The sequence below is a fragment of the Mesitornis unicolor genome, unplaced genomic scaffold (genome assembly GCF_000695765.1).
Source record: "Mesitornis unicolor isolate BGI_N332 unplaced genomic scaffold, ASM69576v1 scaffold27389, whole genome shotgun sequence".
Classification (NCBI taxonomy): Eukaryota; Metazoa; Chordata; class Aves; order Mesitornithiformes; family Mesitornithidae; genus Mesitornis; species Mesitornis unicolor.
In genome coordinates, this window is record NW_010206967.1 from 8,965 (window position 1) to 23,815 (window position 14,851).

General features: G+C 52.1%; 1 protein-coding gene across 1 annotated transcript in view; it reads right to left on the minus strand.

The window, feature by feature from the left end:
- Nucleotides 1–5,086, minus strand: part of LOC104546561 (laminin subunit beta-3-like) — a gene marked incomplete at its 3' end in the record, with an annotated part of 13,661 nt that extends 8,575 nt beyond the window's left edge. The window contains exons 1-2 of the mRNA XM_010191979.1: nt 5,038–5,086; nt 4,448–4,602 (exon numbers count right to left, since the gene is read on the minus strand). Of these exons, the coding sequence (XP_010190281.1) occupies nt 4,448–4,602; nt 5,038–5,086 (204 nt within the window). The remainder of the gene's footprint in view (nt 1–4,447; nt 4,603–5,037) is intronic.
- Nucleotides 5,087–14,851: the final 9,765 nt, after the last annotated feature.

The following is a 14,851-nucleotide window of genomic DNA, read 5'->3' on the forward strand; positions in this document are numbered from 1 at the left end:
TACAGGGAGATTGAGGGTTATTAAAAAATAGGGTGGGCAGCAAGGAGTTACCTTGGGAACAAGGGCACCTGTTAAAGCCATTACACAATGCCCTTTCCCAACCCATCCGCATTCCCCTTACACCGGCTGCAGGACATCGCCGCACCAGGCTCCCAGAGCAGAGCGTGTCTTGTCTGTGAAGTGCTCTGTACATTTTACACTGGAAAACACAGCAGAAGTTACCCATGGTTTTGCCATCACAGTTAAACTTCTCCGTGACCAATGGGTATTTGCTAACCTGGACCGTGCTTCAATTTTGAATCACAGATATATCTCTTGGCCATGACATCTAATGTCACATCCTTATTCGGCCAGCCAGAAGTGACACTGGAAAATGAGCTCTGAGGCTACGCTCAGAAAACAGAGGGCTCGGACCCCAGCTTGGTTTTACCAGTGACCCTCAAATTCAGAAGTGACAGCGGAGATGGAGGACAGAAGCTGGACAAACATCCATGGTTTAGGGAAATGACATTCATTTCTCCTGCTTCAAAGCCAGCACGTGGGTGCCTGTTTTCCTCGTCCCGTCTGTTCTCACATCATCTCCCCTCAGCAAAACGTCATTTGAAATCTGCCAGGATGACAGCCTGCAAACCCCATCCCGCACCAGCTTATCTCCCCCCACATGCATCGCCGGGGTCCTGTCGCCTCTGCAACCTGTCTGCAGGGGGATGACGTGATGTCTCCCGGCATCTGTGCCAATTTGCAGCCGTGTGGCAAAAGGAGATACAGAGAATGGAGGAGGAGGAGGAAAAAGAAAAGATGGGAAATAGGCTTTTTCTTCTGCAGGTTCACTGCAGGTAGGGACATATCCCTGCAGCAAAGAGCGGGGTGTGTCTGGATGCCAGAATGAGATGAGATAAGCACAGAGCAGCAGCTCCTGTTGCTGTATTACCTTCAACAGGTTGGGAATACAGATTATTCGGTTCAAACCCCTGGTATGATGAAGCCATACCCAAAATTACAAGTCCTGCTTTGAGCAGAGTGCTGGGCCTCCTGCAGTCATATCCGACCGCAGATACTTCATGAGTTTGCACTTTGCTGAGTAAAAGACCTGAGTCTGACTGATGATGTGGGTCTATAAAGCAACGCGCCGGGAGGCAGGGTGGATTTTCAGCATGCTCTCCCCTGCTCCAACACGCCCTGGGCCCGCCGAGGCACCCCATGTTTTGGATCAGCACCGAGCTCCCTGACAGACTCATGCAGGTGGGCAAGCAGATGTGAGCATCAGACGGCGGCAAAAAGGCAGGCAGAAGCAGGCAGAAGTCTTGCACGTATTCCTTTTCGCACACATTGGCTCGTATTTTTGGAAGCAGCTGAAGAGGACTCGGTGCTGGGACACCGCAGGAGAGACGCTGCAGACCAGCCCTGCCAGGCAGCTGTGACCGTCTGTCAGGAGCCCTGCGCCTCGCCAGCAGCTCTGCTGCCCTATGGGGGTCACGCTCCCCTCCCCGTAACCCATTCTGGGGTACTTGGTTTGGGGTACTCTTGTCTCTTGTCCTTACCTCGCTGCGTCACCACAAGGAGCGATGAAGGTGACTTCCCACCCCTCGTTTCTCATGTTCACCAAGAGCCCATGAAAAGAAGCGCGAGCAGGCAGAAAATCTTGGTCCTTGACCTTATGCAAACAACATTTTAACATCCACAGTCTCCCAGGGTCAGGGAGATGCTCTCCCTCCAGAGAAGCGTTAACCAGCTGGGTGCAAACGTGCCACAGCGTGGGTACCACCACTCCCACAGCCCTGGGCTGGCTCTGTGAAGGGCAGGGGGACCCAGGACCCGCTAATCCGCGTGAAAGCCACACCGTGCCCTCCCTTGGCTGGAGCTACACAGTGTGAGCTTCCATCAAAGCGCTATACTTAGCATTTAAATAGAGATGAGTTAACTGAGCCTTGAATCACACCTCGGTCAATGAGAGTCTTCCCACACATCAGCGCTTTTACCACTCCAAACCCAGGCTCAGTTATTTTTCTATTTTATTTTCAGTTTCCCTCCTGCTTTTACCTTCCCTGCTGACTCCAACAGCCATTTCCTAAGCACTAAGAGATTTCCAAGCCCTACCATTGGTCTGCCTGGTTTCCACCCCCCATCACTTTTCTAATCATCGCTGCATTCCCCTGCGCTATAAATGGCAACGCCGAGCACCCCTCTTGGATTTCACTCGATTGAGCCCACGGCCAAGGAATTGAGCAATCAGCAGTGCAAAGTATAAAGGTTAGAGGGGTTTGGAGCTGGAGCAGACAATGGAGCAGAGGCTGAAATCATTGTCCGCAGCAAGTGACCACCAGAATTGCACAAGAGGACCCCGGGGCTGGCAGCAGGACCAGACAGGCAGGGGCTGCCAGGGGGGCACTGCAGCCAGCGACAGCCACCCCTCATCCCATGCCCTCTGCCGGGATTGTACAACCAGCTCCAGATTTGTACCTATTTGGCCACGAAACAAGAGCAAGGCTTGTTACAAAAAAGAAGTCGTAAGAGTCAATAAATTAAATGTGCCAACTTTTTATGGGATGGAAATAGGAAAATTGAGTTCAGGGGATTAGTTTTTGCTTAAATTAGGGAAGTAGAAAAAAGGAGGAAAAAATTAGGAAATGTTCATTTCATGGGGATTTCTCCTGCAAAGAGAGGAGTGGATGCACTCAAAAATCCCATCAGCCATTAGAGCTGCAGAACAGAAATGAGGGTCTTGGAGGAATTTTCCAGCAGTAATGATGCATCTCTCATTTCAGTAGAGGATCACATCTATGGAAGGAAGAAAGACCCCATTTCCAAAGCTAGAATTGGAGAATCCAACTTAACACATCAGTGTTAATTGTCCCACGTCCCATTAACCCTGGTACTTGTAAGGCAAGGTATAAGGAATGTGAAAACTGAATAGTTTAGGGACTAGAAGAGACTGCTGCAGTCTGGCTTTGCAGTGCTGCCTTCCTCCGCAGCACCACCACAAGACCTCACTCTCTAATTCTGCACTGATCGATCATTTTGGCTCGAGGGACATCACAGCCATCAGTCAGACACCTGGTCTCCACTCCAAAAACTCCAAGTGATGCAGATGATCACAACTGAAGGCCCTTCAGGAGACCTCTCATGGTCAGGCACAGGGAATAAGGAGCCCACTCCAGCTGCTATCAGGACAGCCAGTTTAATTAACCAAGGTTTTACAGCCTCTTCTTCAAGTAAAAGTCACTGTCAAAAGTCAGTGCTAAGCAAAGACTTCAGAAGTACATTTAGGTATAATATTCCTCAAGTATAAACAGAAATTGGGAAGAAAAAAAACAAAATTAAGTCAGAGCAGAAATAACTGCTTGCTTTTTCCCTGTCCATGGGCCACAGCACCGGTGAGAAGCAGCAGGGGTTTGCTGGGGAGGCAAGCAAACAGCAGCAAAACAGCTCCAAAAAATGTGAGTGGGAGCCTGACCGGAGGAAACACCAGACCACAGCGGTCGGCCTGGAAAAGGACCCCCCAGGGGCCAGGCGCTGCAGCTGGAGGACGCGATGCTCATACCCAGGGACCTGCCCCTTCCACACCGACCAACAGCTCGCAGCCACCACAGACCACAGAGCAGCAAGAACCTCTCCAGTGCGGTGAGAGTGCCACCAGCTCCACAACAAACCCCCGCACTGCCACGTCTTGGCCTTCCCCTTGAAGGGGAATTAAAACCAGAAGGTGTTGACTCACTGGAGCTGGATTCACTGGAGACAACACCGCTCGCTGGAGGTCTGCCATTTCCTTTCCTCCTGAGCATCTCTCTCAGACCCTTTCTGCCTGTCCTGCACTGAACACACTCCCTCTCAAGCTCCTGCTGCAGCAGTTACGGGGTTAACACTGCTGGCCCGACAGAGAAAAAGGCTTCAGGAGCGTGGGGACATCATCCCACAGCATTTTCAGTTCTGTGCTCAGGCAGACTTATCCTTAAACTCTTCCTCTGGTTTGGTGGCAGCTTTGGAGCCTGGGAACCCACAGCTGGCTGAAACGTTATCCCCGAGCAGCATCTCCTGCCCCCGCACACCCAGTAATTGAAAACAGCCGCTCGGTGCGGAAGCTTTTCCAAGACCTGAAATGTTCCCATTTTTGACAAGTTAAATACGAGTTTAGTTTATAACTAAAAAGCATAGAGATAGGAAAGCTTGGGGTATTTTGGATAGAAAAGCTTCCACTTTGCCCCCAGTGCTTCACACACGGGTTTCACTTCTCTACGCTTCTTGCCTCCCCATTCACACTCACCGTGGGGATGGCGGAGCTGCCAGGGCTCGAGAGGACACCATGGATGGTGCAATGACCCAACAGGGTTGGAAGTGGGATAAATACCTGAAACAGGTTAAATACATCCCTGCAAAAGGGCAGGAAGGCCAGGATGGGTAGAGGAGCTAGCATCCCTGGGTGGGGGTAGGAGCGCGGGGGTGACCATACCTCTCCGTGGGGCGTGCAGTAGGTCTCAGGCTTGGTGAGGCCACAGGTGGAGGAGGCGCGGAGGCGGTGGGCTCGTCCCAGCAGCAGGTCAGCGGCAGGGGGGTAGCAGGCGCCATGGGGACAGGCTCGCTGGGCACACAGTGGCCGTGGGGCAGCTGGGATGGGAGGAAAACAGGGATTAGGGATGTGTTGGGGTGGCACATGGGCATCAACCAGCAGGTTGATACCAAAGGTATTTTGCCCCTGAATTGCCTTCATTTTCCGTAAGAAAAGGTACGTTTTGAAGTGCTTTGTATTAGCCTTTATTTCTGAGACTCTGCTTTGCCGTGACCCCAGTGTTTGGGCTGCAGGGATGCTCAGTGCCCTGCCCATCCCACTGAACAGCCCTGCCCGGTGTTCCCCTATAGAGCCACCCCTATAGCCGCTTGCTCAGGACACAGCAGCCATTGCCAAACACCAACTGCATCAAATCCTGGCCTCCCCGCTGCTGCCACAACACCACTGCTAACACAAAGCTCACAGTACCAGTGTTTCTGTTTAGTCGCCTCCCCCATATCTTTTTTAGAAGTGCTGCACGGTGAGAGCCTTACCCAGGAGCACAAATAATGCCCACAGCCAAAGCTGGCAGCCAGACTCCATCCCGCGAGGACACACCTAGGGAAGGGTTTGCAGCGTGAGTAAAAACAAGCAGAAAATGCCAGAATAAAGCTCAGTCCTGGTCCTTCACATTCCTTCTTGGTTTACAGGGAGATCATTTTAATTGGGCTGCAACAGAATAACATGGGTGGAAAATCAAGAATAATGAAGAGAAAATCAGATGCTCAGATAGTATTCATTTGTTTTTAACATACAAAGAATCCCAGCTTTTCATCCAGCTCATGAAGCATGCACAGGATTCTCCTAAAGCCTCCAAGAGCTTGTTCTCTCCCCCAGACACCATCTCTGGGTGGTTGCTGAGGTGAACCACAGGTACCAGCACCGCTCCTCGCTGGGCAGAGCTGCGATTCCCGACTGCCCGGGGGATGCGGAGATGCCCCAGCCCCATGACCCGCGGTGGCCAGGTCGCAATGCAGAGCTAGAAACGATGCCTGGAGTGCGCACACACACACACACACACACACCCCCTGTGTACCCCCCAGCACTTTCTGCTCGCCAGCCCCACCCTTCGCCCTGCGTTTCCAGACCAAACTTGCCAGCACACACAATGGCCAAAAGCCTTACTCCATGAAAATAAGAACCCGTAAAAATCACTGCAGGATAAGCGTCTGCTGCAGGGTCTCTGCAGGGAGGCCCAGCACGAAATCTTGGGGGGGCAGAGCCAGAATACCCCCAGCACGCCAAAACCTCACCTGCCCTCTTCCCAACCGCAGCAGGAGCACCATCCCCAGTCCCTGCACTGTCCCAAGGTCTCTCTTCCCTCACACCAGCCGACCTCAGAGCCCTCCGAGCACAGCTCCCTCTGCTCCTCTCCCTTTTAAGAGGCAGCTGCCTCAGCTGGCGAGCGGGCGCCTGTGGGCGCAGCGGTGATAAAGGCAGTGATTCAGGGATCCCCAGACATCCACACCCAGTTCCTGGGGAATGCAGGACGGCTCCCAGACGGGGTGCACATCAGTCACTGCGGAGGATGACGGCTGTAGGGAACCCCCAACCTACCTGGGGCACGCGTGGCCGCCACCAGGACATCACCACGGGTCCCTCCAGACCGCTGCACAACGGCGTCGGGGCGATGCACCCAAATCTTCACCCGCCCTCTCAGGAAAGTTTTGCATACCGTGCCTAGCACCGCGATAACACAGCAGCACGGCTGCAGGCACCTGAACGTGTCATTTAAAGCCTAATTAGGGCTGTCCACGTGAGTTATAATCGCACTGTGCATTCACACACCAGACTTCAGCCCCAACACAACCTCGAGTGCAGTGACCGGGCTTTACAGGTAGAGGCGGTCACGCAGCCCCTCTCCTGTCTGCGGTGCTGGGATCCCTCAAGACACAAAATCACATGAAATGAGCTTGAAAGCAAGCTACAAAAGGTAATCCTGTGAATTCACTGGCTGTGAAAATAGTCAGAGAGTCATCAAACTTTTAAAGGAATGCAATTCTTGTTTGGGTGCCTAGAAAAGTGCCAAGATGCCCAAAAGAACTCTGTTTATCGCACCGGGAGTCTGTGAAGACCCAGACACTCGGCTGCATGTCCAGGTGAGGAGGAATCCTTCTCCCATAATTGAGACCTCATTCAGAGCTCTCTTGCACTTGACACGTTTCAGTGCTCACTGTTGCTTTACTGACTATTAATGGAAACTGTAGAATAAGTTGTTGGGGTTTTTTTACTGTGCCAGCAAAGTGACAAAATTTTAACAGATCTGTGTACTCTGCCGACTGTTGGGTGCCGGTAGCTCAGCACAGGCAGCGCCCACCTCCCACCCCACACAGCGCTCCGGGCACCCTCACATGCTGCGATTCAGCTGAAAAACAGCTTTTCACCCTCAGAGAAACTTGCATCGAGCCATTCACATTTACTTTACTGAAATGAAAACCAAAACCACTTGCCATACTGGTCAGGGGATGAGCAGACCACAGCAGACAACTCTGTACCTTTGCTCCTGTGCGTGCTACCTACCTGGTACTGACCGTGCAAGGTGAGGACCGGGAGCTGGGAGAAAGGGTACACAGAGCTGGAAAATAAAAAAATGTTGTCCCTAAGGCTACGTTCTGTGAAACATTGGCTCAGCTTCCGCCTGGCCGAGGTGCGCCCGCAGCGCTGGGTGCGCCTGCCCGGCCCCGTCAGTGCTCAGCAATGCGGCAGCACCACATTCCTCATCCTGCAGAGGAGAAGGAGGAAAGACTGGAGCGTTTTATGGAGAAAGCGAGGGATGGGACGTGCCGGGAGCTGCCGACACCGTTTCTGCAGGCAGGCCAGGAACAGAGCCTGTGCCCTCAAACCCATCACATCAGGGTTTATTGGGGTGTATCAGGAGGGGGGTGGTTGTAGGGCAGAGAAGTTCTCCTCCCCCTCTACTCTGCCCTGGTGAGACCGCATCTGGAATATTGCGTCCAGTTCTGGGCCCTCAGTTCAAGAAGGACAGGAACTGCTGGAGAGAGTCCAGCGTAGGGCTACAAAGATGATGGAGGGAGTGGAGCATCTCCCTTATGAGGAGCGGCTGAGGGAGCTGGGGCTCTTTAGTTTGCAGAAGAGGAGACTGAGGGGAGACCTCATTCATGTTTATAAATATTTCAAGGGTGAGTGTCACGAGGATGGAGCCAGGCTCTTCTCGGTGACAAACAATGATAGGACAAGGGGTAATGGGCACAAACTGGAACACAGGAGGTTCCACTTCAATTTGAGAAGAAACTTCTTCTCAGTGAGGGTGACAGAGCACTGGCCCAGGCTGCCCAGAGAGGTTGTGGAGTCTCCTTCTCTGCAGACATTCAAAACCCGCCTGGACGCCTTCCTGTGTAACCTCATCTGGGTGTTCCTGCTCCGGCAGGGGGATTGGACTGGATGAGCTTTTGAGGTCCCTTCCAATCCCTAACGTTCTGGGCTTCTGTGATTCTGTGATCATGGTGCAAACAGCCCAGCCCTGCCAGAAACCCCCTGACCTCTCATGGCCTCCTCTGTGGAAGCGAAGTAGAGGAAGGTCTGACCCAGCCGGGTTTCTGCACTGCTCTTGGAAAGACTAAATGCAAGCCATTAATAAGCTCTGACATAGTGATGCTCCACCCCAAATCACTGTAAAGTACAGGACACTGCAATTCTGCCACACAAAGAAGGGTAGGACTGAAAAATGTTACCTCAAACACAAGCTGTTTGAGTTATCCAAAATACCTCGATCCATCCTTTCCTCCTCCAGCCTGCCCCAGCAACTTGCCAGAGCAAGGTAAATCATTAGGTTTATTTCAGGCTGTGCAAGTTCAAACAAGAACCAAGGCAAGGAATAGCCTCATTTACAGAATATCTACTGCAAATCAATATAAGCACAAAAAAAACCAAGCAGTTGTTATCAGCTGAGTGCTCTGGGACAAATACAGAGGCAATCATAAAAAATCCATATGGTGAAAATACACAAAGGTAAAAAAGCACTACAAGAATGGAGATACTGGAGCGATCCTCTGTGATCAGTGGGATGGACAAGGAGGATGCTCGCACGACTCCAGGTTAGGCTACAGCTGCACCACCCTGTGCCGAGCTGTGTCACAGCCCACGAGCTCGGAGGGCCGGGCACGGCATTCCCTGAAAACAAACACAACTCAGGGCTGCAGGAAACTGCGCTCTGAGTCACCGCACATGCCCTGCCCTGACACCATGCAGGGACACCGCTCTGCTGGGAGCATCCTCTCAGGACCAGCTCCCAGGGAGCTCCCGCTGCACCGCACCATGGCAAAGCTGGCACCCGGTGACACTGGTGTGCACAGGAGGATTCGAGCTCTGCGGAGCACGTGTCTGACCCACGAAGCAGCTTTGCTGTCCTGTCCCAGAGGCAGAAAAGCCCCCACCATTCCATCCTGTACCTGTGGCAATGGGCTGCCATCCGAGGATGCAGCACTGCCCAGCCTGCGATGATCATGTTTGATTCGTTTTTAACTTCTCCATCTGGAGTTCGGAGAAACACAAAGGTAACGAGAGGGGTGTTGGTTGACAGTCGGCTTAACATGAGCCAGCACTGTGCCCACATGGCCAGAAAAGCCAACGGCATCTTGGCCTGTATTAAAAACAGTGTGACCAGCAGGGCCAGGGAGGTGATCATCCCACTCTACTCGGCACTGGTGAGGCCGCACCTCGAGTGCTGTGTTCAGTTCTGGGCCCCTCACTAGAAGAAGGATGTTGAGATTCTGGAGCGTGTTCAGAGAAGAGCCACAAGGATGGGGAGGGCTCTGGAGAACAAGCCTGATGAGGAGCGGCTGAGGGAGCTGGGGTTGTTTAGCCTGGAGAAGAGAAGGCTGAGGGGAGACCTCATCACCACCTACAACTGCCTCAAGGGAGGTTGTAGAGAGGTGGGTGCTGGTCTCTTCTCCCAGGTGATGGGGGATAGAACAAGGGGAAACGGCACCAAGCTGTGCCAAGGGAGGTTCAGGTTAGAGCTAAGGAGGAAGTTCTTTACTGAGAGGGTCGTCAGAAGCTGGAACAGGCTGCCCAGGGAGGTGGTGGAGTCACCATCCCTGGATGTGTTTAAAGAGCGGGTAGATGAGGTACTTAGGGATATGGTTTAGTGGGTAGACAGGAACGGTTGGACACGATGATCTCGGAGGTCTTTTCCAACTGAGTGATTCTGTGAAATCAGGGGCAGAGCACTGCGTGCAAGAACACTTAATCTCTTGAAATGGAAAACCTCCATTAAGGGAAAAGGACACTAATTGAGTATCATTTTATAGCTCGAGCATATCAAAATTAAACAATACTTAATGGATTTTTTAATCGCAGAATTAATAAATGCCTGAAAGCACATTTGCTATAGGGGCAAATGGAAAAACAAGGCGGAGTGTGATTTGCTACGTGACACTGAGCAAGATCATGGCACAGGGGAAGGAGACACCGGAGTCCCTGCCATCCCAGCGCTGGGATGCAGCCCCCAGCGCCCTCCATCCTTAGATCAGACACAGCCTGACGAACCTTCCTGGAAAACCTGGGGCTGCATGGGGACAGGGCAGCCTGGGGAGACTTTGTCAGGGCAGGAAATGCTGCCTCACGTTGTAACGCTGGCAGCTCTCTGATGATTTCAGTAATAAAACAATGTTTCCTCCACCTAAATCCTTTCATTTCCCATTTTCACTAAATCCTGACCCTCAAATCACCTCCTCGTTCCAGCACGTGCAGCCGAGTTAAAACACCAGCTTTGCTCATCGTCATCTTTTCTTTTAAAAGCATTTCAGAAATTTCTAATGAAATTCCAATTCACGTCATGAGAACCCTACACCTGCTCTGAAAGCAAATAAAACTCTGAACTGAAAACCAGCTGACCCAGTTTAGGTTTAAATTCGAGTTACCCAGGGGCCTGGCTCGGGTGGGCAGTGCCCCTTTGACCCAGGCTCCAGAGGTCCCGGTGGTGGCCGCTCCGTGGCTGCCCCCTCCCCAGGCACACACGGGTGCGGGCAGTGAGGCTGGTGGGAACAAGGGCTGCGATGCCAACCTGCTTTCCACAGGGAGGTCTGGTAAAATTATCCTTGCAGGAGAACATCTTTATTTTTGTCATGTCCCCATTCTCTAAATGAGAAAATATTCCATGAGGAAAAGCATCTGGGGGATTTTGATAGAGCTGCAACCATCAGTGGCAGAAAGTCCCAACTAACAGGGTTTTGAGGAGCCACCTTAAGCCACGTATCCTCGGGACAGCTGTTTTCTGCTCCTGGTTGCCAGCTTGTTCCTCCCTCCACCTGCTGAAGCTGAAGCAAGGGACTCGTGCTCATCACGGACAAAGTCCAGCAGCGCCCGACCCTTGTCCATGCACGGACGTGTGGAAGATGAGGCAACACCTCGGCAGCACTCCTGCCGAGACCCACCATGACGCTACGCCACATTTTGGGAAACATCACCAAAAGGCAGAGGTCAGCTCGGTGTTTTGCCTCGAGTTCCCCTCCACGACTGCAAAAGCCACGTTCCAAGCTGGTGGGAAGGGATCTCCGGTGAGCTGAGGTGCTGCTGGCCTCCCAGCTGGGTCAGGATGGGCCCCAGACTCAGGATTCTTGCTTAAAGCATTGTGTTAATTATGTTTGAATGTCTTCCTCTGTGTGAACGGCTTTTCCTCCACCCCCTCCTGTCCCAAAGGCAGCTATTGCTCCTCTAGACGCCACAGCAGAGCACAGCCACAAATTGGCCGGGCCACCACAGCCGAGCCACTTGGCCACCTCACACTCCATGTTTGCCCGACTTCGCTCTGTGCCCGTGGCAGCTCTTCTGTGCCGCACCAAGCAGGCACACAGCACTCCAGCACAGCAAGAACTGCCAGGGTAATGACACGAAAGCTCTGTACTTTATTTATTTTTAATAGGGACAGACTTTTAATATGGCTTGCTGGGCTTTGGGGTTTTATTTTCTTTTCATATCCTTACTTTTACTCAAGTGCTTTGGAGGTCGGAGGGCAACACCACCTCCAGCACACTTGTGCCTGAGCAGAACAACTGTCCCAAGGATTTGGTGGGGCTTCTCACAGGAATGCTCTGGCAGCAGAGGATGGTCCCTGCAACACCTTCCAGCCCCCCCACCCCTCTCAGAGCTGCTCCCCCCCAATACGTGCCCAAAGCTGCTCAGAGCCTGCCATGTCCCTGCTCAATGCTCACAGCGTGCCCAGTGCCTGCCACGTCCCTGCCCAGCACCTGCCCAGGCCCAGCAGCTGCCCCTGACCCCGCTGCCAACACGGAGCCGTGCACCATCCAAGGGACACTGTCAAAAGTGGAGCAGAGCCACCTGCGTGCCCCATGGGGACCAACCGCCTCCAGCCCTTCTGCAGAGCCAAAAACGCTCTCCATGTCCCTCACTCACACCCACCGCAGCAAGGGCAGATCTTGCCCCCACTCCCCATTCCCAGGAGCATCACCATGGTTATCCCTGTCCAAAATGAGCCACGCCAGCAGGAGAGCTAAATCTGCTCCTGCCCCGGAGCAGCGGTGGGGCAGCTCAGCTTCGCTGCACCCTCCAGAGCCATTTGAGGGCAGCTTTACCCCAGCCGGTGGTTCCAGCGCCGGCTGAGAGCGGCACATGCAGAGCATCACCTCCTGGAGTGGTCACACATCTCCACCGGCAATATTTAGGTTAAGCCTTTAAATTCAGGCAGAGCTCTTCTTCCAGATGACGTTAAAGTCATGCAGTTCTCCCAGCTATAAAGCCTGGTTTAATCAAAGTTGCAATTAAACCTGACAACCTCCTTGTACAGACTCTCCTAAATAAGATTAGGAACAACTAAAATTAGTCTAATTTAGTGTTAATCATTAATCCTTTTATCCACTCTTAATCCAATTTAAATGTCCACACAACGAGCCTGCCCAGACTTTGCTACTCAAATTTGAAAACAAATTGAATTAAATATTATTTAATTAAATCAACACAATCTGAGTGCTGCTATAAAAGGCGTTTGCCACAGATGATTATCAGCTGCTTGGTTAACCCTCAACATTATCCTGGGCTCCGTGCTCTCCCTACAGCTCCAGCTCTGGGTGCTCTGGGATTGCATAGACTCAGGTTGGAAAAGAGACTTTCAAATACAAGGTTCAGGAGGAAAAGAAAATCCTGTCGCAAAAAAACCCTTTTTAGGTGAAATGTCACCATTCCAACACTTGCCCTGACCTTTGTTTCACGGATTGCGTCCTGCAGAGTCATGGCTCTGGTGCTCGCATCGCTCCTGGCTCTGTGGGGCCGGAGGAGAGGGCACAGCTCAGCCCCTGCCCAGGTCTGGTGACCCTGAACTTTCCCTGTCTAAGTGCTGTCTCCTCCAGAGATCTGTCCTGCAATGGTCATTTGTCAAAGCATTGCAGAAGCGAAAAACACAGCTTTGACTGCAGGAATCAGCTGCAACCATTGCTGCCAAGTTGGCAGAGAAGATAAGGACCTTTTATTTAAAGAAAAAAAAAACCCAGACACTGAGGAGGATAGACAAGTCTTTAGCAACTTTTACAGCCAGTCTTGCAATGCAATTTCCTAAGCACATCCAAAACTTGCAAAAAAAGCCCCGAGTTGTCACTGGCAGTTTCCTCGATGCTCGCCGGGTGCTGCGGGGGGCAGGGGGGCGGTGGGGGGAGCCCCGGCCTCCCTGTGCGGACGTGCGGGATGTGAGGAGCGAGGGCTGACTCACAGCTCCACACGGCCCCGCGGCAGAGCTCAGCAGGGAAGGAAGGAAAAACCCAAAGCACCCAACAAATTCAAGCACCACCAGGTCCCTTGGTGAAGTGTCCCCGTGGTCAGGGAGCCGGGTGGGGGGCATCAGTGCCTGCAGCCCGGGGGGGACAGGAGCAGAGGGGGGGAAGGCAGCACGATCCTCACCCGGAGGATTGCAATCCAGGGTTTGGAATTGCGACACCGACACAAGCCAGACTTCAGGCTGGGTTTAATTACACGACTGGAGAATGGTTTGGGCTGGAAGCGACCTTAAAGACCATCCAGTCCGACCCTCATGAGCCAGTTCAGCGATGTCAGGGCTGAATTTAGGCAGCATCACCTCGCAGGGCAGTTTTTCAGAAGGGAAGGCGTTTAAATTCTCCAACTAAAGAAAAAAGGGACCCCACTCATTCCCACCCACTCCAGCAGTTCCCACGTTTCCCAGAGACCTCATCTTCTGCCCCGTCCCACACTTGGACACAAAACCGGTGCTCGGCCTTGGCTGCGCCGCACATGCAGATATGCAGAGACGGCGCAGGGGCAGGAAGGGGAAACACGGCCCCAGTCACTCACATCACAAATTATTCACATCATACTCCTGGGCAGGCTGAGATAAAAACCAGCATCTACTCCCACTGCGCTGTAATTTCTATACATTGCCCTGGCAGAGCAATTCCCACTACCTCAGCCATATGAATCAGATAAGAAGCCTGCGCAGACACCATCAGCTGCTCTGAGAAATCAGAAGCTGTAAATCCCAACAAGTTCTCGTGGCTTTAGCAACTCCTCTCAGGCCAGCAGCACTGATACGTATATGATTCTCCCTGGCAGAGCAGTGTATGTGCACGGATGGAGCCGGCGGAAGCAATGATGCAACGTGCTCTGCGTTATTGATGCAATGCTCTTCGGCAGTGAGCCAGGGAAGAAGTGTGACAGCGCTGCCTCTGGTTTTTCCCCAAAATGGAAATAGGCTGTCCTTTAGGTGAATCACAGGGAGTCACACAGAAGGGTGTTACAGAGTTTCAGCATCAAGCGTAGAAAGAGTGAAAAATAGGACCTTAACACGTTGCCTGTAACTTTCACTGGCTTGGCAATTTCCAGATATTCTCTTATTTCCAAGAAGTCAAGGTGCTGTCACACACTGCATCTGTCTGCTTTCTCATGGTTCCCTTTGCCATAACTCCCTACAGAAACCTTCAACAAACGCTCTCACATCTTGTCCTGGGCAGTGCCTTTGCTGTGCTCCACTGAAGCGTTTTTCACCCATTTCACTACAAGAAAGGGCAGTGAGGCAAAAATATCTGTTTTACTGAATTGGACCATGCATAGATCCAAGCTCTAGATTCAAACATTGCCACATTTTAGGAGGTACGGACACGGACCTTCTCCCTCATGCCTCAGTGCTAGCCCAGTAAAGTGAGTAAATATACGTAAAAATAGCAAATATAAAGCCAGTAGAAAGTAAATACATTAAACATTTCTTACAGAAGCAGTCGTGGAGCTGTAATGCAAGTCGTAGATAAGATCTCTGCCTCTGCAATCAGACTTCGGGATATGTATATATATATATATTTGGGGGGGAACACTGTCAAGTTTTGTACGGGG